This window comes from Chaetodon trifascialis, chromosome 12 (genome assembly GCF_039877785.1).
Source record: "Chaetodon trifascialis isolate fChaTrf1 chromosome 12, fChaTrf1.hap1, whole genome shotgun sequence".
Lineage (NCBI taxonomy): Eukaryota > Metazoa > Chordata > Actinopteri > Chaetodontiformes > Chaetodontidae > Chaetodon > Chaetodon trifascialis.
Window position 1 is genome coordinate 25,319,596 of NC_092067.1, and position 26,550 is coordinate 25,346,145.

General features: G+C 49.3%; 1 protein-coding gene across 1 annotated transcript; it reads left to right on the plus strand.

The window, feature by feature from the left end:
• The first annotated feature begins 333 nt into the window (after positions 1-333).
• efnb2a (ephrin-B2a) lies at positions 334-25,318 on the plus strand. Its single transcript, XM_070975248.1, has 5 exons — positions 334-1,187; positions 11,241-11,524; positions 19,741-19,833; positions 21,221-21,331; positions 23,161-25,318. Exons 1-5 carry the CDS (start codon positions 1,075-1,077, stop codon positions 23,562-23,564), a joined length of 1,005 nt encoding a protein of 334 aa, XP_070831349.1. The 5' UTR covers positions 334-1,074; the 3' UTR covers positions 23,565-25,318.
• The last annotated feature ends 1,232 nt before the right edge of the window (positions 25,319-26,550 follow it).

Consider the following 26,550-nt stretch of genomic DNA (forward strand, 5'->3'; position numbering starts at 1 on the left):
CTGTCATTGTGGCGGAATTCACCTTTAATGTGTTTAATATTACTGGACTTATTACATTTATGATATCATATGTGACACTCTTGTTATGTCCTAATTAGACTAAAAGGACATGTATTCCAGGCTTATTCATCCACCTGTCTGTCTGACAGAAGTAGGATTCGGCTGTAATTCCTCCCTTTTTGCTCACCACTAGTCACCACTGAACCAGTTGCCCTCTTTGACTGACAGCTCAGCTCCTATTGACTTCCACGCCGAGGGACCAATCAGCGTCGGCGCGGGGCGGGGCCTGGGCAAAACCAGCTCCACCAAATATTCCCAGTCGCGGTCCCTTGCAGTTACTTTCCATCCAGGTTTCGGAGCAGCGCTGAGGCATCACCCCTGCGTCGTCTGCGGGCGTTCGGGACGGATCTGCAGGAACCAGCCGCAGCGCTCGTTTTGGGGACCTCTAGTATGAGAACTTCCATTCCAGCTCCTTTGATTTCTTTCATTCTCATATTTGATCATTTTCTTAATTTTGACCATCCGACCTCATTGTTTCGCCCTTCTCATTCTGCTGCTGCTGTCACCCACAGTTTGTCGCTCACCACCACCACCAGCACCAGCTGAAAGGGGAATATCTCACCATCCACCACCAGCCATCACTGTCCGTCTCTCTGCTGCCGCTCTGGATTTTGGCGTGCACTGCTGGACTGTAACGCAGTGGGATTTATATTTGTATTGATTTCCATCTGCCGCCCGGTCCACAGCGGACACCGTCACTTTTTCTCTCTGAGGGATGTATTACAGCGGGGTGAAGTCTGCGCGCTGAACAGGGAGCATATAAACGCACTGTCCGCTGAATGAACTGCTGCCGTGCGCCTTTGGTTTTTGGAGCAGGTCTCTCGTCTGGAGATGCTCTCGCATATCTGATCTGGGTTTGTGGTCCGTGCGCATCCCACTGGATCGGGATATAAGGTGAAGAAATTGCCGCCGTCAGCCCTTTCTGGAGCGCTTGTCCTCTGATTTATTTTTTGTGGACATATTTGGTTGTTTTGAGAAGGATTGTGCACCCACCCGGAGGCGCGCAGGCTAACCATGGGGGACTCGATGTGGAGATATTATTTTGGAGTTTTGTTTATTGCCTTCAAAGTGGACTTGTGCCGGGCGCTCATCCTGGAGTCCATCTACTGGAACACAACAAATACCAAGTAAGTAGAGCACAAGCCGCGCTGATTACTGGCCCCCGTAGAGCCGTACGCTCTCCGTGTGGAGACGATTTCATGCCAGACTCCGTTGAAAAATCTTGCAATTTATTGTTGGCTTGCTCGCCGCCCTTGGCTTGTATACGTAAAATAAAACGACTTAACACTGGGTAGCTTTTCCAGAGACAGTTCTTCAGTTCAGCTCACATTCAGTGGAACAAAGAGCTCTCAGAGTCGCGTGATTGAAAATTTGAATTTACCTTCGCTGTTATTCTCGCAGTCATTTTCCACGACAGTGCACCGTGGCGGCTCGAAAGTGAGATTTTGTCAGAATAAATTGGGCTGAGGCGGCCATCTGTACGCCGAGTTCCCACAGAAGCTCCGCGGTTCGTAAAAATCCGAAATGAATGTGTACCCGCTCTGCAGCTTCGCTCCCACAGCTTTTGAAATGAGTTTGGGCTTTTATTACCGAGCAGCGTCGGGGTTAACCACGCAGGATAAAAAAGAAGCCTTAAATGATAAAGCCATCATCCAAAACACCTGTCAAGATAAAGGAAGCTGTATTTAGCTCTGCTCACTGCTGTAGCGCTGCACTGGTAGATTTACTGCTTGTGTCTTGTCGCCGTTGGGGAATATTTACGCGCAGTGGACAGCCGCGGCCCGCTCGGCCGTGCGTCATGGTGGCACTCCACAGCACTCAAACCCGCCTGAGGAAGAACCGGCTCAGTACCGAGTGCGAGCCATCGATTATTGTTGTTTATTGGAGCCTTTCTGTGCAGTTGGTCACATGTGGCTGTGCGCTGGGGTTTGAAGTAAAATGAATTTGTGAGGTAACTTTACGCCTCGCTTCCTCAGTCATTAATAACTTGGACTCGGCAGATTGTAATTCATATCTGACCGTCAGTGGCCCGAATCTGGTAAAAATAGCAGACCTTTGAAGCTGCATTGAGCTCATTAGCAGGCCCGTTTATTTGCTAGCAGATGTGTTTCTACAGGCTCAATTATTGGATGTTATTTTTATCCTCCGCGATGAAAATAATATAAAGGAGAAAGTGAGGAGGAATGCATCCGAACATGACGAGGCGGAGGCTGCATGGAGCTGCTGGGACGCTCCGCCGGGCCTCTGATGCTGTGACGCGGTTTCCAACACTTTGTGTGGACAGAATTAAATAATTAACTGAACAATGAGACAAATTTTAGGGCGGATTATGTTGGAAACATGGTCGCTGTGGTGAAAACTTTCAACAGACCGTTGTGCGCCTGCAGCCCGCAGCTCTCCGACCGTTTAGAACAATTTCTGGGATCCGCCAGAAGCCTGAACGTAAAATGTGATGTGGAATTTCAGAAGGTCACGTACATGCAGTTGTGTGTATTTTCTTTTTAATCGTGCATCTAAAGCCATCGGTGTGTGATTTTTAGGAACCAGGCGAGCAAACACAGGCCTGTTTTTGTTTTTTTTTTTAAATCACATTCACCAGTCTAAGATCATCTACACCCTCCATGTGCCTCCTAAATATTCCTGCAGGCCAAGAAAGGCGGTTAAAGTCTTTTTCAGCAAATAATAAGGTGTCTTTCTCCTCCTCGACACCCCTGGTCTCAGCCCTGCGGGGGGCGCCCCTCTTTGTGGCGGTTTCGTCACGGCCAAACTCCAGCTCGCTCAATAATTCAGCTTTTGGCCCCCGTGCAGCCAGAAAGCCCCTCTCCCTCTCCGTCTCCTGTTTTCCCTCCGTGAGACACGCACAATGCAGACGCGGCGATGGTCTAACAGGTGTCTATTGTTGCGTAGCTGCTGGAAATGAACAATAACTTGTGGTGTGCGTAACCGCGCGCACTCGCTTGCTTGTTTGTTTGTTTGTTGTGCCGGGTCCTTCGGTGTATGTGCAGAGAGAATTTGCTGCGTTGTGCCGTAAACAGAGCGCTGATGCTCTATATGCCGCGGCCTCGGCCTCCTCGCCTCTTGACTGCCATGGCCATCTGTGTCCCGGCGCAGACTGGGCGCCCAGTGACGCACTAATGTATACTCGTAATTCATTTCACGACAGAGAGGCAGCACAAACGCATTTATGACCCTTATTATCGGTCGAGTTTGCACTTTGCAACCTTATATATTTTTCCATATATTTCAGCCCCGGTGGTTCTGTGCTGAGGCACTCAGTGGTTGTGTTTAGGTCCCATTCGACGGCGGCGACGACGACAAGAAAACCCCAAAATGGCTTTAGCATTAAAATGTGTGCAGATAATTTATCACAGCAGATGGAAACAGTGCAGGGAAATGTCTTGCTGTGTGAGGACACACTGCAGCCTGCTTTGCGGGAAGCTTTCTTTCTATAAAGAGATCACCCAACAAGTTATTTGCTGCTTTTAAAATACCCTCCTCACAGAGCCAGAACATGAAACCTGCTCCATTTTGGAGCTGCAGCCCTTCAAAATTAGTATGTCATTTCACTTGGCGCGTCACTTTTCATTTGGAGAAGGAGGAAAAAACAAAGAGGAGAGCGCGTCCACCCTCGGAGCAAGTATAGGCCGCGGGCTGCCGCAGACGCAGCGGGCATTCCGCGGAATTAGCGTGTGCATGTGCGCATTCTTTACGTGCTGTCTGGGTGAGGAGTTCAGAGGTAAAAGGCCACAGAGTGATATCATTGTGTGACCGGACACCTCATTTTTTCAGCTAAATCCCCTTTTCTGCCTCTGTTTGCAGCAGAGAACAGATCGTAGTTGGAAATGAACCTCGGCTCAACGCACAAACTGAGAATATTTGACACGTTTGACACGAAAGCTTTGAATTTCTTTATTTGTCATCAGCGGGGAGCAGACGTTGGTAGAATCTCAGGATGGAAAATGTGCCTCTCAGCTTTCACACGGCTAATGTCTGATAAATAACTTTCCTGCGAGCGTCCGCTGAATAAAAGCACCCAAACTTTTGATGATCCCTTTTCACAGCTCGTTGAAAGTCCTCATGCCTGCGTGTCAGTTATTCCTCCTCAGTAACAGAGCACCCCAAAGGGTGAATATCTTTATTCAGCGGGTCAGCAATATGCTCGACAGCCCAAGTTGTCCCTGCCTCCGCGTCCCTCTTTTGGTTTGTGTTAGTCCTCCTCTTTGACTATTCAGGGAAGGATGAATGTTAGAAATGTGAAGGCTGTGGGCCAGTCTAATGCCTTTGTGTGTGTAGGCCGGGGGAGAGCATAAAGAAACAGCCAGCCTCTCTCTCCCTGTATACTAAGTGTGTGTGCATCTATAAAAAATCCCTCCGCAGGGCCCACGGCTGTGTCGATTAAACCTCATTGTTGTTTGCGCTTTACTACTTTACTGCCCTTATGCATGAACCTCCCAAGAAAAAAACAAGAGAACGACTCCACAGCCCCCCACCCTCGACCTCCCCAACACACACGGACACATCACATCACACCACACACACCTCCTTCTTCTGGTAATCCATTTTGTAGTTGGGAGGGAGAAACAAAAGAGAGGCCTGCTTTACATGGTTTATGTAAAAGGAGCGCTCCCTCTCTTCCAATGCAGTTCATTAAGAGATTACATAGAAGCCCAGAGACCCTTTGTGACCGGGCAGTGACGGGGGCACCTCTGTGGGTCCTTTTGTGAATGCAGGGGGGGTTAAGAAGGGGGGGCACAGAGATGCAGGTCCATCATGAATGACTGACGAGGCCTTGTGCTGAATGTCGTAACGATGCCCGCCCTCTTCCTCCGGCTATCCCTCCTTCCAAATCCCCCGCAGTGCCTCTAATTTCGCCTCTTCCCTTCCTTTCTGGGGCTGAGAGAGAGATCAGTTGTTTTAATTTAACTACATCGACGGCAGCGAGGGAGAAACGGAGGGAGAGGAAGCGAAACGCTGCCATGTTCGACACAGGGCGACAGAGGCTGACGTGGCTTTTTAATGATTACTGCCAGGAGAAAGGTTGATGATTAAGATCGTGGAATAAAAGAGCAGGGAGCGAAAGAATAGAAAGAAAACTGAGAGAAATGAAACAGAGAGGGAAGAAGAAAGCGCCGGGGCCCCTTGGGGCAAGGAGGGTAATTATGTCTAGGCCTGCTCAGATCCCACAGGCCTGGATTACTGGATGAAAGGTGGGGCCGAAGGCACGGAGTGCCGACGGAACCGGAGAGAGGACGAGGGGGGATTGGGTGGCAGACCTCCGTCCGCTCGGCCAACAGAGGGCGAAAGCCGGGGCGCTGCGAAGAATCGCCTGTGGATTAACCCTCGCTCTGCCTCGCCGTGGCCTCTTTGTCTGCCGCCTTAATGAATCCTCACATTGCAGCTGGGTTTCAGAGTCAAACAGTTGCTCTTGATGTGCAGTGAATATTCACCCCCCCCCCCGTTCGCTTTGTTTTCTCATAACTTCAGGGCCACAGGAAGAGAGCGGAGGGGAGACTCGGACGGGGGATTAGACCGGGGCGGCCACCGCGGTTTTGTTTTGTCACACACAAATCCAACAATCCAGTGGTTTAAATAGAGTCTGAAAGAGAGACATGGCGGAGAGGAGCGAGGGGGGGGCAGAGATGTGCAGCGACAGGAGGATGCTGGGAAAACAGAAAGAGGCCACAAAGGTTCAGAGAAGCACCAGTGAGCTCAGGTTTTGGTGTTTTTTCACTGGCGACAGATGCGACGGTCGTAACCTCTCAGGAAGCAGGTCTCCTCCTCCTCCTCCTCCTCCTCCTCCTCCTCCTCCTCCTCCTTTTTTCCTTTTGCCCCAAACATTTCCTCTCTCCTCCCCAAACCCCTCCACACACACACACACACACACACACACACACACACACACACACACACACACACACACACACACACACACACACACACACACACCAAAGCTGAAGGTGAAGAAGAGTGGTGAGAAGATGAAGTGAAAAACAGATGTCGCCCACCTGTGCGTCTGGATCTGAGCAACAGCCTTAATTCCACTTTCACTCAGTTTGAGAAGTGCCATCGACGTCAGATTTACGGCCCGTAGATCCCAAACAAAGCCGAGCATTTCATCGATGTGCGTGCTGCTCTTTTGTAAACGTCCCAGCCCTCACAAACCAAGTCGCAGCTTTAAAATCTCTTTCCTGAGCGGAGCCGCGAGGGCTTTTTGTTCGCCGAAAATTGCTGCTGTCTGATTTTGCCATTTCATTACGAGACCCTCCTCAGCGTCATAAAAGGCCTTTTTTTCTCGCTCTGAGAGACGTGGAGAGAGTTCAGGCACCTGTGGCTGTTCTCACCTTCCCACCAAATGTCCTGACAGCGTGGCTAGAGATGAGAGGAGGGAGGCCGGCGGAGGAGCGACAGGAGCCGCCGGCTTTGCAGGAGCAGTCGGTGCGTTTGTTTGTGGGGGAGGCGGGGGGAGCGGAGAGAGGGATAAACAGTGACGAGAGGAGGAAGAGGAGGAGTGCTGCTGTCTGCCGCTCTCCTCACCTCCTCTGCAGGGTCACACTTTTCGGGGAGCGTCGCCCTCGTCGAGCGTGACACGACAGAAAACTGCAAGAAACACGAGAGATTCAGTCTGATTCCTTCAAGCTGTCCATGAAGCGTTTAGTCACACTTCAGAAGGTAAAACCCCAAATATTCAGTTTAAAATGATAAGAAACAGAGAAAAGCAACAAATCCTCACATTGAAGAAGCAGCAAATGTCTAAAATAAATGCAATCGATTAATCGATGATTCAGTTCACGACATGTTGAGTTTTTCAGTTTTCACTTTATTCTGCGAGTCAGACGTGATTGTTTTCATCATCTGTTTTCATCTTCTTTGTTTTGGCACATTTTGTGTTTATAACCACACACACACACACACACACACACACACACACACACACACACACACACACACACACACACAGCAGATATTTCTCAAAGTGATGATTTTTTAGACGCTTGTGACGAATTTGTTTTAAAGCAGTGAGACGTTTTTCGTAAAGTTTAATTTGCTGTGTATTTAAAGAAAATAACCACAAAAAAAAGTATTTTATCCACATACATACGTTCAGCGGGCTGGACGGCGGCCTTAAAGGACCATGAGCGAACATGCTAACAGTCGTTAGCCGTACGTTGCTTCCATGCTGACTGAACAGCCTTTAATGCTTCTGCTCTGCAGCTCTTTGGTTCAGGAATATTTATGGTGGGGGGGGCGGGGATGGGGGGGTGCTCTGAAAAGGAGTTTTTAGTCTGAGGAGGAGCGCTGGGAAACAGGAGGGGTGAAGGGCCAAGTGTGCCTTAAAGCAGGCTGGGGGGCCAGAAGAGGGTGGGGGTCAGACGCATTTACGATCATGAGATGGCGGCGCAGGCTTTTATTTGTTTTGTGCCCCTCCCCTCGTTTGCTCACCCTCTCCGTCATCGCAGGGCCTGAGCGGGCTCCTCGGCCGTCGCCGTGACCTCGTGTACCTGCTGTTTTGTTGTAATGGCTGCCATCGAGCCAGGTGTCTGGTGTCCAACGCGCTCATTTAGCATCGCGCTGAGGGAGGAGCGGAATAAATGAATGAGTGTCCGACTCGACAATCTCTGTCTTCATCTCTTCTCGCGTTCCTCGCCATTTTCCCGTCGCTTTGTGTTTATTCTGAGGGACAGTCCAGAATAGCTCATATTCGCCCTGATCAGCCTCTTGGCAGCTTATCTTAAAACCCACATTTTAACAGTTTTATTCTTCTTTGTCAGCACTCACTGAATGCTTTCATTATCGGGACTTTGCTGTAAATCAGCTGGCTAAAACACGAGGGTGGAGGAGAGAGGGAGGGGTCGGCGGAGGCCGAGCTCAGGTTTGAGTCGTAAAGACGGAGAAAGAACAGGAAACAGCACATATTCACAGTGTGTGTGTGTGTGTGTGTGTGTGTGTGTGTGTGTGTCTGTGTGTGTGTGTGTCTGTGTCTGTGTGTGTTAGATCTCCTGCTAGCTCCTGTAGAGATAGCATTCATGCTAGCGGAGCAGGAGTGAAATGAAATGATTCACCTGTTCGCCATGTATGTGTGTGTGCAGCAGGTGTGTCTGCGTGTGCACGTTTGTGTCACAGTTTCACTTCCTGGTCGCCTTGAATTTAAGTTTCGGACATTTTGTTTTGCTGTTGCTGCCCCTGACTGCTCTGAAGCTAAAGCTAATTCCAGCCGTCTTAATTTTTAATATTGAGACATTTGGGGAAATTTGTTCAGCGTGCGAGGAGGAGATTAATATCCGCCTCATGTTTAGCCTAGCTTAGCAGAAAGACAGAGAAAAGGCTTCCAAAGCTGTTTAATCCACGGTGTCTCTTATTTGTTTAACCTGCGTATGAGAAGAAATGTTAAAACAACAACCTGTGTGTTTATGTGTCCAAACTATTTACATTGAAGAGCAGCTGATTCAGCGCGTCTGCGCAGCTGCAGACAGACAGACAGACAGACAGACAGACAGACAGACAGACAGAGAGAGATGCTATCCGCGCAGCTTGAGGATGGCGAGACTAGCTAACTGTTTCCCCGTGGCTGCAGCTAAACCTGTCCTGACTGAACACACACACACACACACACACACACACACACACACACACACACACACACACACACACACACACAGCGATAAGACGAGGAGCTGCGTGATGAAGAGCTGCTGCTCACCTCTCCTCATTATGGAAGCAAAGCTAAATGTGAAGCACTTCCAGATTAACCTCTCTGGATGAATAATGGCCACGCTACTGACACACTAACGCGCGCACACACATTTAAAGTGAACACATGCATGCACGCGCTCACCCCTGTGTAAACACACATGCCCACTTACATGCATGAATGGATGCACACCCACACACACACACACACACACACACACACACACACACACACACACACACACACACACACACACACACACACACACACACACACAAGGTTAATGCAAACACATACAATTCCACAGTGTTTGTGTAGAAATGAAGCCCCCCCCAGGCTTTTCTGAGGACCTTTCCCCTCTATCTCTCTCTCTCTCTCTGCTCTACTTCTCCCCTCTCATCCCCCCTTCCTCCACACACACACACACACACACACACACACACACACACACACACACACACACACACACAGATGATAAGATGATGCCAGATGGCGCTGCAATGCATAGACATACATCTCTTCTTCTCTGTGTCCGTCAGTGGACGCACTGTACCGCCGCTGAGTGTGTCTCCGGGGGGCAGGAAAAATGCTCGCTCGGCCTAGTTAGCCGCCGCCGCGTGCGCGAGCGTGAGCCTGCATTTGTGTGTACACGTGTGCGCGTTCTTCTGCGTGCTCACGCTGGAAACGAAGGAGAAGATGCATGTTGTTGTTGGATGAGGAGAAATACTGCGTGCATGCTACAAGACTGCACTGAAAGACAAAGAGTGTGTGTGTGTGTGTGTGTGTGTGTGTGTGTGTGTGTGTGTGTGTGTGTGTGTGTGTGAGACAGAGCTGCATGTTTATACATATAAAACTGATTATGGCTGAATTTCCCCCCGCTGTTTCATTTAGCTCTTTGTTAATTATGAATCGACTGTGCCTTGCCACCGGTCCCCCGTGTGAAGGCTCCCCTGCCGCCCCGCGGTGGCTGTCTTTGTAGTCAGAAAAAAAACAGTCGAGGCCAGACGCTGGTGCTCAGTCCTCACTGGGAGAGCTGAGAGCGTGGGCTTCTCAGTCTCTTTGTAACGGCGCGTCTCCCGTTCTTCCAGGAAAAGAGGTCAAAGTTCACGTGGAGATGTTTGGCCTGCACACACCTAAAGACACTTCTCTTCACAGTGTTACACACATGTATGAATGGCTGCAAGGTCGTGAGGGAAAGAGGACAGGAAAAAAGATGAATTATCAGGATCTGATCATTTATTATTTATTTATTTATCAATCGATCTGCTGCTTTTCTCTCATTTATTTCATTGGAATAAATAAAAGTTTACTCTCATGCACATTACAGGACTGCAGCTGCAATTATCTTTATTTATTCAATTATGCATTTAATTGTTTGCTTTTTAAAATGTCACAAAAAAATACCCATAATTCCCTGAAATACCCATAATTCCCTAATTCCCCAGTGTGACATCATCAAATGTCTCATCTGACCAAACGTCCAAAAAATCCTCAAAGCTGATGTTTGAAAAATGAATTAAAATTGATCGATCGGATTATTTTTTAAGATTTAGATCACCGGGGTAGAGGGCCATTTTTTGGCTGGAAATCCATCCTCACACACACACACACACACACACATACACACACACACACACACACACACACACACGTTAAACCTAAATGCTCCCACTCGATATTCACGAGTGTCCTGTTTTATTTACTTGCACCGGGATTCGCCGCGCGCCATAAAAAATCCTCCTGGGTCTCCACGGTTAACATTTCAAATTGTATTCAAGCGTGGGGCAAATTCGTTTAGCAGATAAATACAAGGTTTCACCTCCAACTCGAGCTCCAGCTGTGAGTGTGTGTGTGTGTGTGTGTGTGAGTGTGTGTGTGTGTGTGTGTGTGTGTGTGTGTGCAGTCACAGGAGTGCTGCAGGGGCTCTCAGCACTTGGAGACTAAATTGCAGCGTTATTTTACTTTTGGGAAGAATTTAGGGAAATTCAACTACACTTGCAGACAAACCCCTCCAGGCGCTCCTTCTGCGTGTGTGTTGCTGCTCCCATTGTCGTGATTTTGCTTCACTGAGATGGGCTTTTATTGTTTTTTTAATTTTCTGTTTTGCATGCCAACGCCGTTCTGCCATTTCCCCTCGCATCCGGGAAGCGCGCCGCCTTCTCCTCGTTGATCCGGTTAATTATTCTTCCGTTCCGTCGCTGCCACAGCGCTGAAGAAAAGCCCTGTGATTTCATCCTTAGATATGGGGTCACTTTGCACCCAACACACACATGCATACATCCCACAATCTGCCATTATCCTTCATCATCTAAAATTAATGGACACAATCAGTAATTACCACATCAATAATTAAGCCGACTTCTCTTTTTTTTGGAGGGGCTCGATGGCGAACCCTCCAATCTGAAATGCATAATGAATGGCTTATCATCGGTTTCTCTGCAGCTAACTAACATCCTTCTTTCTCTGCTCTGTTCCCTGCGTCTCCTTTCAGATTCGTGCCAGGCCAAGGCGTGGTATTGTACCCCCAGATCGGGGATAAGTTGGACATTGTGTGCCCCCGCGTGGATGGCGGGGTGACCGATGGCGTGGAGTATTACAAGGTGTACATGGTGCCCAGGGAGCAGCTGGAGAGCTGCACCATAACCAAGGCCGACACACCGCTCCTCAACTGCGTCAAGCCCGACCAGGACGTCAAGTTCACCCTCAAGTTTCAGGAGTTCAGCCCGAATCTGTGGGGCCTGGAGTTCTTCAGGGGCAGAGACTACTACATCATCTGTGAGTACTTGTCCCTCCCTGAAGGGATAATAAATTAGGCCTTGCATAATTTAAGGGGGAAAATGGCCGTAAACAATTCAGCAAGGTTTAAGATCCAGCTGCTGGTGACATGCCTCAAATTTCTGTGTGAAGTTTAGTGTGTGGTTTTACATTTTTTCTTATTGTAGTCAATAACGGCTCAGACAGATGTGCTGACATCAGCATGAGGCGTCATTCTGTCAAGACTTTTCAGTCAGCATTGCATTCACTGTTGCTCTACCTACATACAGTTCAGTGCAAGTTCACACGGCCTCCCCAGATGTGGCAGATGGACATTCTGAGGTATATGTGATGTAGGCTGAGGTAAATGAGGCTGAGGTTGAGGCGAAAGTCGCTTCATTGCCAGACAACTGAGAGTTTCTTGAACATCATAGATCAGAAGTATCCAAAGATGATTTTTCCCTTGAGAGCGTACAGATAGAAAGTTATGCATTCAAAGGTAGTGTTTCAAAGATTCTCCCTGTGGGATTTGCTTCTTGTAGAAATCAACCTGAGATCCGATCAGAAGATAACCTTTCAGAGTTGTAGGGAAACTTTGCTCGGGGTTGTTCTGATGTTCAAAGACCCAATCAGATCGTGACGCAGCATCTGTTTTAAGTGTTCTGACGACAACCTGCTTTGATTAAAGCATATTGAACCTTTAAGGGTCCTTAGCTGTGAGACCCCGGGCAGCTCGGACTCCTCGCAGTCACCCTTCATCCCTCCGGCTTAGAAATGACTCGTCATCCAGTGTCATGGTGCAGGTGTGGCCCTCCGCTCTGCTGATTGCCTGTGATGTACTAACGCCATCCTGGGAGGAAGTTCTGGTGGGGTTTAGTGACGGCCCCCTGGTTTGAAACATGGGAGGTGGACTGAACCATCTGTGTGGCGCTGATGGGGGGTGCGCCGCAGATAGGACCATCTGTGAGGCTCTGCCACAGCCATCTGTGAGCTGTCACAGTAGTGGAAGGCCATATTTCTGACTGAGTAGAAAGAAAGAGAGTGAAGAGGAGGAACAGGAAATACCTCTTCTCATCCAAACAATCCACTATGGTAGAGAAAGCTGAATTTTGCATAACAAATACGCACGGCAACAGTGCACCGTACTGTATAAATCCCACTTTAAACTGCCTGCAGCAGACGACTCCTGCAAATTCAAATTTTCCTCTGAGCTCCGCAGCACTCTGAAGTCCCGCAGAGAGATCTGTCAGGCAGCTGTTTGAGAAAAACAGGTTCACCGACACAATATGCTCATTCAGTTCTACTTAAATTAGTTTTAAAGCAAACAGGCAACAGTGGCTGCTCTGTCACTAATGTGTCATAGCTGCAGGATATTTGCATGGCGCGGCATGCCTCGCTGTGCTGGAGTCGAACAGGTACTTTGTGGTTTTGCAGGTGTGACATTCTGACAAATATGTTGGAACACATAAAGCAGGTCAGAGGCTTAAAAATGACTCACAAGTGCAAAAGTTTGTGCACGGGGCGACCTGCCCGGGGTGGACACACACGCTGATACACCTGTGCAAGCACACACGTGCACGAACGTCCACACCCACAGAGGCTGAGCACGGCGTTAGATGTGGTTTGTGTGTTGAAGGACTACAAAGGCTTCTGGCTGAAGGGGCGCAGACGCGATCACCTCCCCTCGACTCCTTCTCGGCTCCCTCCACCCAAACGCCGTGGTTAATTATTGATGAGCCGGTGCTGGTGTTTACTTACCTCTGTTCTCCCGGTGCTCTGCCTGAGCTCCTGCAGCTGAGCGTGATCACGGTGTGGGGGATCAGAATCAGAGCAGAAGATGGTGTGAAGTTCGATGTTTGATGAAGAACATGCATTAAAAAGTGCAGCGTGGCTCATTGCAGGTACATGTGCTTACTTTGGAGAGGAAACGCTGATAATGCACACGTGCACGTCGTCCCTCAGGTGGGTGGAGCTGCAGCTTCTCTGTGCGCACAGCAGTCTTCCTCAGTCTCTCTGCGGCTGTCCGTCACGACCTGAGCAGACGAGAATATTCAACTTCCCAAAGCCCTCCTCTTCATCAGCCTGCCGAGTCGACAAGTTGGAACAGAACGAGTGGTGGCAAAGTTCAATTCCTAACTTTAAAAAGAGGGGCTGGAAAATCCAATTTTGCAGTTCTTGCAAATTCCCTTTCCACCGACATCCCCACCCCTCTGCCGCCCCCCCACCTCTCTTCACAGCTACAAAAAATGCTAATGTGCAGCCTAAAGAGGGGAGAGAGGGAGCTGTTTCTCCACTGGAGTGTGTCTCGTTTTGCTGTTAATTGCCTCTTCTTGGCTAGCTCTGGCCCCAGTTCTGCAGCTTTAACAGCCCACTGCAGTTGCATTGTGGCGCTATGTTGTGTGCTTAGTGCCGTTCCTTTTTATTTTGAACCGGCCGCTTGGAGAAGCTCCAGCCGTGCATGGGTAAACACCGAGAGTGAAGCACAAACAAACACCAAAAAAAGAGAGAGACAGAATGAGAGAAATGCGCAGAGGTGTGCGTAGGCGGAGTCGGATTCATGGTTGTTTACACCTTGCAGTGTAGTGAGCCAATATGTGAATGTTTGCTCGTGGGCGTAACTGCATGTGTCTGCGTGCTGGGCGAACAACGTATGGGAATTAATAGATAGGCTGCATACACATACTCATGGCTTGCCTTGCCCTGTGCACCTCTACAAGGAAGCATCTCCATCTTGCTATCTGTGCCCCTGTGTGTGTGTGCATGTGTGTGTGTGTGTCCCATCCCTGCCTCCCTTCCAGCACTGCTGTCCAAGATCCATCCGAGTGTGACACTGCCTCACAAAGTTCACCGTGAGGTTTTCATTAGTCTTTTGGAGTGAGCACTCGATACGTAATTAATTAACCGCCGTTTAATCCTCCATTTCTTCTCACAATTGCCAAGGCCCCCACATCAATGCTACGGATCTCCACCAATTGGATTAGCGCTGCCTTGTGTCGAGTATTGTGCCAAGGCTGGACCTAGATTAGATGAGCACGCTCGACCCCCCCCCCCCCAAACTTCAAAACCACGTCTTTGCATTCAAACAGCTGCGACATCAGGCCTCAGTGCTCCACTGTCTCCTCCTGCACTGTCCCGCAGTGAAGACTGACAGGTGGTCAGATCTGCTTCCTCTGCACCAATGAAAAAAGGACGCGTGTGGACATCAGTGTGTATTCATGGTCAGCTCGTGTGTGTGTGTGTGTGTATGTGTATGTGTGTCTGTGTGTGTGTGTGCTTTCCGCGTGGTTGTGAGTTTGGACTTTGTGTCCTGTGTTTGCTTGCATGTGTAGAAGTGGCTGCTGTATATCTGCAGATTTCTTACATGCGTGCACGTTTGTGTATTTGTGCATGCCTGTGTGTGTGCGCGCGCATGTGTGTGTGTGTGTGTGTGTGTGTGTGTGCGTGCATGTGCGCCTTTTGAAAGCGACCGTGCACAATGCTGCTCCAGTTGAGAGCAGATGAGTCTGATGTGATTGTTTGCGGCAGCATGGCCTGCAGCCGAGAACCTAGTGAGCTAGATGATTACATGAGCTAAAGAGGGAGAGGGAGATGAATAAGGAAGGAAAGGGGGCAGAAAGAGTGACGAAAGCGAAAGGGAGCTAACGAGGAAGGGAAGGAGGGAGAGGGAGAGGGGAAGGGAGCTGAAGAGAGAGAGCGAGAGAGGGAGGGAGGGAGGGAGGGAGGAGAAATGGAGCTAAAGGGAATGGGGTCATAGTGAGAGAGGGAACGAGAGATGAGCTAAAGAGGGCAGAAGAAGGACAAGGCTGAGTTTACAGTCAGAGCAGACATTTCATCAGGCTTTAATCACCTTCTGCCTCGGTCACAACAGGAAACAGCACGGTCACCTCACCGCTGCCCCGTCGTGTAGATCTAACCTGAGCGCCGAGGGGGGAAACTCCTCTCATTAACTCTGACGTGGATTTAAAATGAGCTGAAACCGTCTGATTGAAACGATCGGTCTTTGTTCACCCCAGTGCGTTCAGGTTCATTATCACATCATGAAAATGGGTGGATTCATCAGCGATGGGCTAAAAACAAGTGGATTTTTGCCACAACTCTCAGTCAAACTGTGCTTTTTCCACTCAAAATTCTAATTGAACCACTTATCACTGCTGCCATGATTGAGTGTTAAATAAGTAACTTAAACTTAAGTGGGTTTATTTAACGGATTTGACATGTTTGTGTGTTTGTGGTGATCGGTAGTGCTGCTTATTCGGGGTGACCCGGCTTTGCCCCAGCCTGTTTCTGAGGGTCGAGATGCGAAGGCGCCCCCTGTCACGGGTGATTAGGGCGCCGGGTGGTGATGGGTATTAACCAGCCTAACCTCAGCACTGCGATGATGGCTTCACGCTCCACAGCAACCCGACGGATGGCAATTACGCTCAGCGTTTAGATTATAGCTGCCTTTGTCTGTCTTCTCTTTCTGTCTTTCTGGGACACGTCCATCCGTCCATTCTTCAGCTCTCACTGTGCGCTCTGTTCCTCCTCTTACTATGTGTCTTTCTGAGTTGCCTCTTCAGTTGATGCCATGCTCTGTTTCACTGTTTATGAGCGGCCCGGCATTGTCTTCCGGCAGTGCATTGTGTATTCATTTTCCCTGCAGTTTTTGGCAAATGTAGTAAAGCAGCTTTCAAAGAGCAGTTTTTTTAAGCTTTACGAGGCTTTTCATACTGACAGTTCACTTTGTTTTAGCTCGCAGTTCTGTTACGTATTTGTAGAAAAGCTCAAATCTTAAAGCTGACATGCAGAAGGATGAGTTATCCTGCTTAATATCCAATAAAACTAAACCTTTAGCTCACAGCTAAAAATGCCGTTAACCTCTAACAACACTTGAATGTTATGCTAGCTAAACTGCCACGTGCTACTCTAAAACTAGCTGCACATGCTAGCACAGGTATCTGAGTACTGGAGGTTTTTCTTGCTGTTTCTTGCGGGTTAAATTAGGAGAAAGCAGGAAATATCTGGACTGCAGCTCACAATTGACTGTCTCATTAAGCGCAGGGTGATTTTCCACTCTCTTAATTTGATAAACAGGAGAAAATTAAGTTAAGGAGGTTAAATTAAGTTATGGAGGGTAAATTAAGTTAAGGGGGGTGGGGATGGGGGGGCTTGTGGTGTGTTTACAATGTGGGGGGTGGGGGGTGTAGTGCTGCATGCTCGCTGTATGCTAGTGCTACTTTTACAGGTGTGTGTGACACTCAAAGCGAGGACACTGTGACACGTCTACCATTTGTTTGAGACTACATATGGCTGAAGGTGTGTGTGTGTGCGTGTGTGTGTGTGTGTCGCTTTGGTCTCGAGCGGTGCTTCGTCGCTGACTGATTCTTCCTGATGGCCCTCTCTGCCTGCTGCAGGGCCTGTCTTTGCATGGCTGTGTTGTCGGGACCAGGTTTTGGTCTGAACCACATCCGCTGTGAGAAAACAGACTTTGTAATTCACAGTGACGATGGGGGAAATCAGAGGGTCGCTGTTTCTCTGTGAGTCTCTGCAGAAGGTCACACAGGCTGAAGCAGTGGGTTAATCTTTCTCTCTATTTCTTCTCCTTTTTCCTCCCTCTGCTGCTCCACCCCCCCGTCCTTGAGTCTTATCTGCTGCTGTAATGCCAGCGGTAGTTGGAGACTAAATCCATTTGTGAGGGTCTTGTATGAACCAGGTCTATCACAGCCCCCTCCTCCAACGTGTTCCTGCAGCATTAAGGATTAGCTGGTTAACCCTAGCCAGCTAGTCTGTCAGCCCGTCCAGCCTGGCCTTGTCTGGCTGGGCCGAGGAGGGCCAAGTCATTCAGCCAGCCTTAGCCGATTCAACAATCACATTCTGTTTAAATCCAAGTCAGGCTTGCCTGGACTGCAGCCTTGGCATAGCGAGTGTGTGTTTTACTCCGCATTTAAAGGGGAAGAAGAATTTAAAGTTTAAAACGACTCCAGACTGAAAGATGATTTCGATCTCTTCTAAATGTCAAGGAAACGAAGCAGCCGGCTTTAAAAGAGATGTTTTCAGAGACTTGACGAGGAGGATGTGTCTGTTTCTTTAGCAGACGGGTGCTGATGTGTTTATGGTTTAACAGGCCAAGAGGCAGCGAGGAAGGGAGGAGAGAATGAAGGAAGGAGGCGACACAAGTGGCAGATGAGACCTAAATACACCTTCTGTGCGGTTCAGCGCCCTTCACGCCCTTTGAACTCTGACCTCTCAGGCACAAGTGGCTTTGAGCATGCATGCACCTCAACATCAGACAACTGCTCACACACATCGCCGCCGTGCCGCCGCTCATAAAGCAAACAGTGCTGAGATGGTTAATGACATCCTGCAGGATTGTAAAATTCATGTGTGTTGTGCTAACAGGTTTATGAAATGAACACATGCACGCTCACACGTGCACACAGGAGCACAAGCCTTTAAGGAGCTTTGTCTGTAATGTGCTTTTCGGTCTCCACTGGAAAGCCATAGGTCAGCGAGAGAAGGAGACGGGGGGAGAGAGGAGGAGAGACGGAGGCTGGGAAGGAGGGAGGGAGGGAGTCCTTGTTAACATGCTCTTTGTGTCCGCTCCCATCACCGTCTTATTGAAGCAAGGGGATTCGGATCAAAATGATTGGTAGCTGGGAGGGCGGAAAAGGAGGAAAAAAAGAAAAGGGGCTGGGAGGAGGAGAAAGAGAAAGTGGCAGACTATGCAGGGTGAAATTTTTCAAAGCTATTTCAATCTGGATCTGAGTGAAGCACCTGCCTTCCAATTCCCCCGCAGCTGATGGACGACGTTCGGCTGCAGCAGGAATGTGTCGAGGTGGCGGCAGGGAGGGGCGGCGGCAAGTTCAGGGGTAAAGAGGTTCATAGAAGAAGGTAGCTGCTGCAAGGTGGTCGCTCCGGAGAGGAGGAAACTGAGGATGATGGGGTTCAAGGGAGGGGAGAGAGGAGGAGAGGCTGGAGAGGAAGCCGAGGGGAGGGGATGGGGGTCAGTCGTAGTGAATGCGGGCCACTGCGCGCTGGCGGGAAGCCAAGCTGCTAAGCCCCGGCAGCTCGTTAGCCTCTGTGTTACTGACCTGATAGACCACAAGCCCCGCTCCCCCCCGCCTCCCCCCTCCCTCCCCTGTTTCCTGTCCCACTCATGGTCCAAGCTAGCTGCAGTTCTGCCAAGCGGCCTCCGGGGGCAGCGCACATAAAAGCAGGCGAGGAGGGAGGCGGAGCGGCGGCTAATGGGCTTGAAAGCATCGCGCCGATGGAGCTGCGGCAGGGCAGCTTTGTTTTTGTGTGCGTGTGGCCCACATCTGCACAGGTCTGACACAAGCAGAGATTTCTTTTATCAAAGTGCGCTTTCCTTTTATAGACGGCCCTCGCAGCATCTGCTCACAGGCCCGTTTTGTTGCTCCTGTCACATGTGGGATGTCTTGCACCACCCCTCCAGATTCCTCTCCCAACATCTGCTGCTGTCCCGTTAAACACAGTGTTTAAGCGGTGCACTTCTGTTTTCTCCCGTGTTTAAATGCTTTTTTAGATCCTTTAAGCTCTTTTCATCTAAGGGCCATTGAGGTATTTACCGCCTCCCTCTGTTGCCTTCATTTCACTGCCTCTCCTGGAGAAGTGCCCTGTTTTTTTAAACCATCCCCTCCTGTTGACATCCCTGAATATTTTTTTTTCATGTTGTCAGCAGATCTCTCCTTCTTCATAAGCCTGGCAGCAAGTTTGCCTTTTAGATCTGAGCATTTGAGGGCTTTTAAAATCCAAAAGTGTGTTCTTTAATAACCGGCTACCACTCTCTGGAGTGTTGTTAGCACTAATACACGATAAGCCGGCGAATTTCCTGCGGCTTGCCAAGATGGCCACTGTCACAGCAGTCGTCGTGGTTTCTCTCTCTCAGTGTCTCCCCTCTCCTCACCTCCCTTAACTGCCTCCTTCATGAGGCCCATCAGCACAGTTAGAGATATTACAGTCACAATTACTCAAGCTAATTGACTTTGGGGATGTGAAATATTCCGCCGGAGTGGAGCGGCTGAGGTGATGAACGGGTGAATTGTGGTTTTATTAAGGGGGTATGACTCATATCCTTCCTCGGCGGAAGGCTTTCAGCGCCTCTGTTGTCTTTGGGAACTGACTGTTTTTCCGAGATAGGCTGAAGGCATATATGGCAGCACAATTTCCCTGACATGTCTCTTCTGCACCGAGTGCTTGCTGCTGATTCTAACCTTGTTCCTCTCTCTCTGTCTGCGTAGCTACATCCAACGGCACCATGGAGGGCATCGACAACCAGGAGGGGGGAGTGTGCAAGACCAAGTCCATGAAGATAATCATGAAAGTGGGACAAAGTGAGTATTGTATTATTGAATTACGGCGGTGAGCGCCCGCAGGCACGAGCAGGCAGCCGCGATGCAGCGCTCGTCGTACATTCTGTAAAATTGTGCGAGCCTCTGAAAATGTCCTAATAAGGTCATAGGAGGCTGTGCAGCATACAGCTCCATCGTCTCCATGACACCTGGGGCTGCGACGGGGCAGGAGATGTAATCTAGCGGAAGCCCTAATGCGCTGAAACATACACACACGCTCACACACGATTGTGTATGCATGCACGCACACGTGCACGTGAAGCATCTGCTGTTGTGCTCACTCGAAGGCTTTCTGCACATGCAGGGTGAAGCTGCACACAAACACCTAATGCTCATGAGTTGTGATGCCGTGTGTGTGACACCTACACACTCCCTGAGCGAGCAGTCTACACACTATCTGCAGCACACACACACAGTCAGATAGCACGGACCCTTTTCTTAATTATAGCCATAATTATTCATAAATCATTCGCCCGGCTGCCACCCACAGTGGTCTTTTCCCGGGGCTGACCCTCTCGTCAGCACCGGCTTCAGTGCTATAGAGAATGGCTGAAGGTCAGCGAAGTAATCGAAGCCGCTGCACTCTGAGGAAGAAAAGAACAGGTGCTGATTTACAGGCCTGGAAATTGGTTCTGCCACTTAACAGCGCTGAAAATCATCTCCAGCGTTCTGAGGAGCTGCTGACAAATCAGCGGATTCGTTAAATGAGATGTAATATTAAGTGTAGCTTCGGCGCGGTTGAGCTCGACGGTGCAGCTCAATCTGAGAGTTTTAACAGCAGTGAATTATTCCAACATTTAGCGTGAGCGTTTTGGAGTCTGCTCAGCGTTAGAGGACGCAGCAGATATACTGACAGGCATGTTCGTAGCACTTAGAACCAAATGTTCCCAACCAAAAACAGCCTTTAGCTCCTCCAGTCGGGTCAAGTCTGTGTGATGAGCTTCAGTTTCCCAGTTTCCCCTCTGACACACATTTCAGTGCTCAGAGAAGCTTGGATGAAACCTTTTTTTTTTCAAGCTTATATAAATGAAAGGAGAGTTACCTTCGTGCAGTTCTGACATGCCTGTGTGTATGCTGAATGAGTGATTGATCGCTGTTATTGTTCCTCCTGTCTGCACAAGCCAAGTGTGCACAGCAAAATCCACACGACCCAGTCCATGCAATCCGCCTAATAGGAGTTAGACAGTCGACAAGTGACACAACTTGAGTGAGACGCTTCCAAAATTGGGATTTTCAGATGATTGTTTGTTTGCCTTTTTGTAAGACATCTGTTTCCTTGCTGACCTGCTGCAGACGGATCATCCTTGACGCACGCTGTGGTGGCAAAGAACTCCTCATTAACTCGATGCATCGTGTCTGCTTTTTTCAGATCCCTCTGACCCTATTTCACCCAAAGACAACCCCACCAGAGTACCCTACTCTCCCAAGCACTCAGATGGCAAGGATTCCTACAACCCCAACGATGTACTGGAGAAACCAGGTGAGTTCACCTGTTTGCAGCTTAAATCCTGGGAAAGCGATAATTGAGTCGAGGATTTACTGGAACAATTTGGCATTTGGGCGGACGATTGTTCGGCCAGCTAAGAGCAGATAGCGCTAAGCGAGCATGTGTGTGTTTGTGAGAGTCAATGGGGTGTGTGTGTGTGTGTGTGTGTGTGTGTGTGTGTGTGTGTGTGTGTGTGTGTGTGTGTGTGAAAGTGAAGGAAAGAAAGGTCAGCGATTCATCAGCCAGTAATTGAATGTTGCCCATAAAACTGATAGGCATCTCCGGCCTCTCAAGGACTTATAAGGTATCTCCACGCTGGCCCCCTTCCAGCCTTAACCCGCCGCTTAAGTGACATTTTCAGGAAAATGATCTGATCGCTGTCTGCCATCTTTTTAACGACCTGTTCTTCGTACAGACGCACACTTGTTTCTTCACCGAACCACAGCTCAGACAGACGTGCGGCTTCGTGCAGACCGCTCTTATCTCTGCTATTATATTGCAGTTAAAAATCTCCTGAGAAGAAAATCAGACCGGCAATTTCCGCAGTGAGCAGAGAAGAGAAACAGGAAGGGCCCGAGAACAAAAACAAGCTGACCTATATTAACAGTCCCGCCGTCCGTCCGTCCCCCTGCGTCCTGGTTCATCGAGGGTGTGGCCCAACCTGACACTTTCTGGTTTCACTCCCACATCTGTCAGACGCAGAGCATGCAAATCTGCCGTCCCACCCGATAAACCCTCGCTGGCACCGTTTACTGTAGACATCAGCATCTTGCTCCCTCCATTCCTGCCCTCTCTCGTGCTTTTCGTGTCTCATCCCTCCATCCCGGCCGCTAGCAGGAGCATATGGGCGTCAGAGTGCTGTGGGCAGAGCGTCTGAGGCAGCATAATCCCCTTGTAAAACAAGGGAAGGGTCCTTGCTTCGGGCCGCCTGCCATCCCGCATCCACTCCCCCTGTAGCAGCAAAAGCACTTTTAGGCCCTCAGGAGAGCAGCGGCAGACAGGGAGACGCGGTAATCCCGCCGCTCAGGGACCGCGCTCCCGTCCCGGGGAGAGCAGGACACGCTGGCCCCTGAGTGTTGGACGTGGACCAGAATGTGCATCGCTGGGAGTCAGAGCACAGCTTGGCTTTCATAATTCATGTCTCACGATGACATCAAATATTTCTTTCTTATTTTCTTCCCTCTGGGGCTGTTAGTTAGAAAATTAAGTTACTTTTTATGTCTTTCAAAACGCAATTTATCTAAGTGCCATTTACCTGTATCTACCCCAGCCATTGTATCTCCTATCAGGCTGCGCGCGCCCTGGTTTCAAGGTTGCTGTCTTCACCTTCTGAATTTGAATAGCCACCGATCGAACGTGACCTTTACACAAAAGCCTTCTATAGGCAGGCTTCACTCTCAGCCTCTGCGCTCACACCGCCTCACAGCTCCAGTGTGACATGATGAAACGACTGCGGGGGGGCAGGGAAAGAGACGCTGCTAACGACAACGCTGCTGCCTCCTTGCCTTTCCTCTACAGGCGTCGTTATGCCTCTCGCACACACACCTTCCTGATGTCAAAATCACATTTTCGTGACTTTCCAAAATCCAGCCCACTTCATGCAGCGATTGGTCCTCATTTGAGCTTTTTTTGTGTGTAGAACCTTGACTGCAGATGTGGTCAGCTGGCGTTTTGTAAAAGCTCCAGTAGTTTGTTTTAATCAATCCTCGACTCTTCGATCTGTGTTATTTGTGATGGAACTTCCGGTTTTCATATATTTAATAAGCCTCACACACAGAGCAGACTTGCCTTCATACTCACCTGTGCTTCCCTCCGTCTCTCAGGTGTATCACCAAGAGAAAGCGAACATGACAATAACGGAAAGTCCTCCAGCGTCATCGGCTCCGAGGTGGCCATCTTCGTCGGCATCGCTTCGGGCAGCGTCATTTTCATCATCATCATCATCATGCTGGTCCTGCTGCTGCTGAAGTACCGGCGGCGGCACCGCAAGCACTCGCCGCAGCACGCCGCCACGCTGTCTCTAAGCACCCTGGCCACGCCCAAACGGAGCGGCGGCGGCGGGAACAATAACGGCTCGGAGCCCAGCGACATCATCATCCCGCTCAGGACTGCTGACAGCGTCTTCTGCCCGCACTACGAGAAGGTCAGCGGCGACTACGGCCACCCGGTCTACATAGTGCAGGAGATGCCGCCTCAGAGCCCGGCCAACATCTATTACAAAGTCTGAGGTGGAACTTTTTACAGCAAGAGAGGAAGTGGAACAATCCCCCGGGCAGAGCGGGATTTGTGTTTCGCCTGACGCCGCCGACATGCCCGTGGACACTCTTGCTCTTTCTCTCTCTGTCTCTCTCACTCTGTCGACTCCTCCTCCTCTCCTCTGATGTTTTGTCACTATCGTTTTCTTTCTCGAAGTTTTGCTGATACCTTGTCGCTCTGGTTTGGTCGCAGTTGGCGCAGACGGGGCGGGCGGAGGGCCGGAGAGGAGGCCGCCGCCACCCCCACCGCTGCCGCTCTCTGGGGCTGTTGGGAAATAGAGAGACGATCTCTTCCTTCCCCGACGTCGCCCCCTGTTTTGTTTTGTGCACCGCGGCCGGCGTTTGAGGGGAACTGAGCGTGTGCGATGGTAAAGTTAGCCGCTGTTTGGACAGACGGACAGGTGGATGTATGGACGTTTCCTGGCACGAGAGGAGGGGGAATGAATTTGTGGCCTCACCTTAAGAGAGACTACTGCTCGGAAGAAGAGAGGGAAAGAGACAAAAAACCCAGTGAGGAGGTAACGCAGAACACGGGCTGACCGTGAACTCGATGAATGGCCGCCCTCCCTCGATGCTCACTGGCCAGAGAGACTCTGTGGATTTACCAGCTGGACGAGGAAAAAGGAGAGAGATTCTCACAGCGATCCTCTCTGGGACTTTCCTGACTGACTCACGGAGATCACCCATTCACCCGCCACCCACATCCTCACCATCACATATACACACATTCACCCACTCGCACAGACACACTGTCTCGCCGGTCAATGTGAACTGGGTTTAAGTGTGGACTGCTCCATTTCTCCTCATTCCCAGACACGCTTTCAGCAGCCGTTTCTTTCACGTGTTACTTGAAGGTTTTAAGGAAAAACTTTGTTTTTGTACTGATCTTGTTTTTGGTCGGATCTGGTTTTCATATCCTGGTGTAGTTGGAATGCAGGTAGAAGTTTTCTTTTCCTTTAGTGACATGTCATAACGTACATGACGTTCAAACACAAGTGACCCAACGGTGTGTCGGAGTGGCGAGGGCGTGAAAGGAAGGCGTGAGGGTCTTCTCAGTTTTGCGCCCTCTCGTTAGGGGACAGGGTGCACGTCGGGCCTGCCCAGGCGGCTCCTGGGAAGAGTGGAGGACTTTCATATTCATAGAGCAGCACTTTTAACCCCTTTCTGGTACCTCCACTCTTCACAGCGGTCAGAGAGACACAGTGATAGCGAGAGATGGGAGAGCAGCTGTATCCCGTCAGATTTAGTCACGAGGGCTCGCCTCAGCTTCTGGAGAACCTGGGCGTTTCACAGGCAGGCGTCGGGGCAATAAAAATCCAGTTCGCCTTACTGCCGATTTTTGCGTCAGGTGAAGACGAGGCCGAAGATCTAGTTGAGGTTAGCGTAGCTGGCTGAAACAGCTCTAGGTACTGTAATGTTTACCCCTAGGGGTCCAGTGATGATTAAGGGTGCCCAAAGGGCCCAGAATCACCGTGACCGGTGCTCTCCTATTCTTGTTTGAAAAAGCACAGGGACATCTCTTTACATCGTCGCTGTCGTCAGTCTCCATTAGCATTTCCATATCGTGAGTTTTTCATTTACTTCTTTTTTTTTCTTTTTTTTTTACAAAATAGATGTACATTTAAAAAAGGACATTACAAAGATGAAAAAGTAAAAAAAATTCATAAAAAGCAGAATTTATTTATGATAGACACATAGAGCACAGGTGTTGTCAGGCGGTATGGAGAAGAAGAAGAAGAAGAAGAAGAAGAAGAAGAAGAAGAAGAAGAAGAAGTAATGTTAATATATTATGGTATAAGTGCACATTATGCAATCTAGGTTTTTGATTATTTGATATCTCTCGACCCACTGAGTCCCGTACGTCGCCCGCAGACGCAGGGCTCGGCCCCGGGAAGGAGGGCCAGGGGAGGGCGGCCTGGGCCCCGGCCCCAGCCCCAGCCCCGAGGGCAGCAGGGTTAACTGACCCAAAAATAGCTCACATTGGTGTACACAAGGGCAGAGTAGCTGTGTCTCCCACACTCACTCAGTGTAGCATCTCCCAAAGGAAAATTCCCATGAACACCCAGTGCCCCCGATTCTCCTCATACACACCCTTCATGTTCTCTGTGCATGTGTGTGTGCGCGTGTGCGTGCGTGTTGAGCAAGTCTATATTTCAGTGAGTTCACATCCATTAAAATCTTTGGCTTAGGATCAAAATTGTGACTTAAGCTGCCCCCCGAGCATGAATCAGCCCATCATTAACATCGTCATTTGTTCATGAAGAACATCAAATTTCACCGAAAAGCCAAGCCTTGTATGATCTGAGGTTTGTGCCTCTAAGAGGCTACAAAATCTGCAAATATGCAATTTTTATTTATTTTTTTAATCAATTCTGAGAAAAAAAAACACCTATGGAAAGTGTTCTTAACCACTGAAAGATGTAACAACAAACAAATGACACAAAACTAGCAAAGTTCGTCACACAAGCCTGCTGTTAGTTTGTTTCTCCTGCATTATTTCTAGTGTTCTTTTAACCTTTTCTGTCTGAACTATGTGCCGTAGTACAAAGGTAAACTGTGAAAAACGAAACCATTAAAAAGCATATAATCACACCTGAACAGGTATTTAAGAAAAGATGAAAAGACACACACATACAACAAAGAACTGGCTGTTTAGTTGCTGTCTGTCTGCGGCAGAATATGACAATCTTATTAGTTTCTTTGAATCTGACGTCCTTTTCGTAGCTGCCACTCGACTAACTCTCTCCCAACATTGACCAGGTTTGGCTCAACCTGTTATGAAATGTCGTAGCGATGCTGTGAGAGTCTTAGCACACGGGCTAGGAGAAGCACCTCAGGCTACTGTAAAATGCCTTGCTCGTATGGTCAGCCCTTGGTCACTTGACTCAGTAATTTTGCACCGTACTTCTGTAGGTAAGAAACTGTAAATACATTAATGTTTGTATTGTATATGGATCC

What these genes read in the sequence shown, in the direction of transcription:
- efnb2a (XM_070975248.1), top strand. Translation starts at nt 1,075, where the DNA reads ATGGGGGACTCGATGTGGAGATATTATTTTGGAGTTTTGTTTATTGCC. An exon ending in CAGAGACTACTACATCATCT is followed by an intron (nt 11,525 to 19,740) that starts GTGAGTACTTGT and finishes CTGTCTGCGTAG; the next exon opens with CTACATCCAACGGCACCATG. An exon ending in AATCATGAAAGTGGGACAAA is followed by an intron (nt 19,834 to 21,220) that starts GTGAGTATTGTA and finishes TGCTTTTTTCAG; the next exon opens with ATCCCTCTGACCCTATTTCA.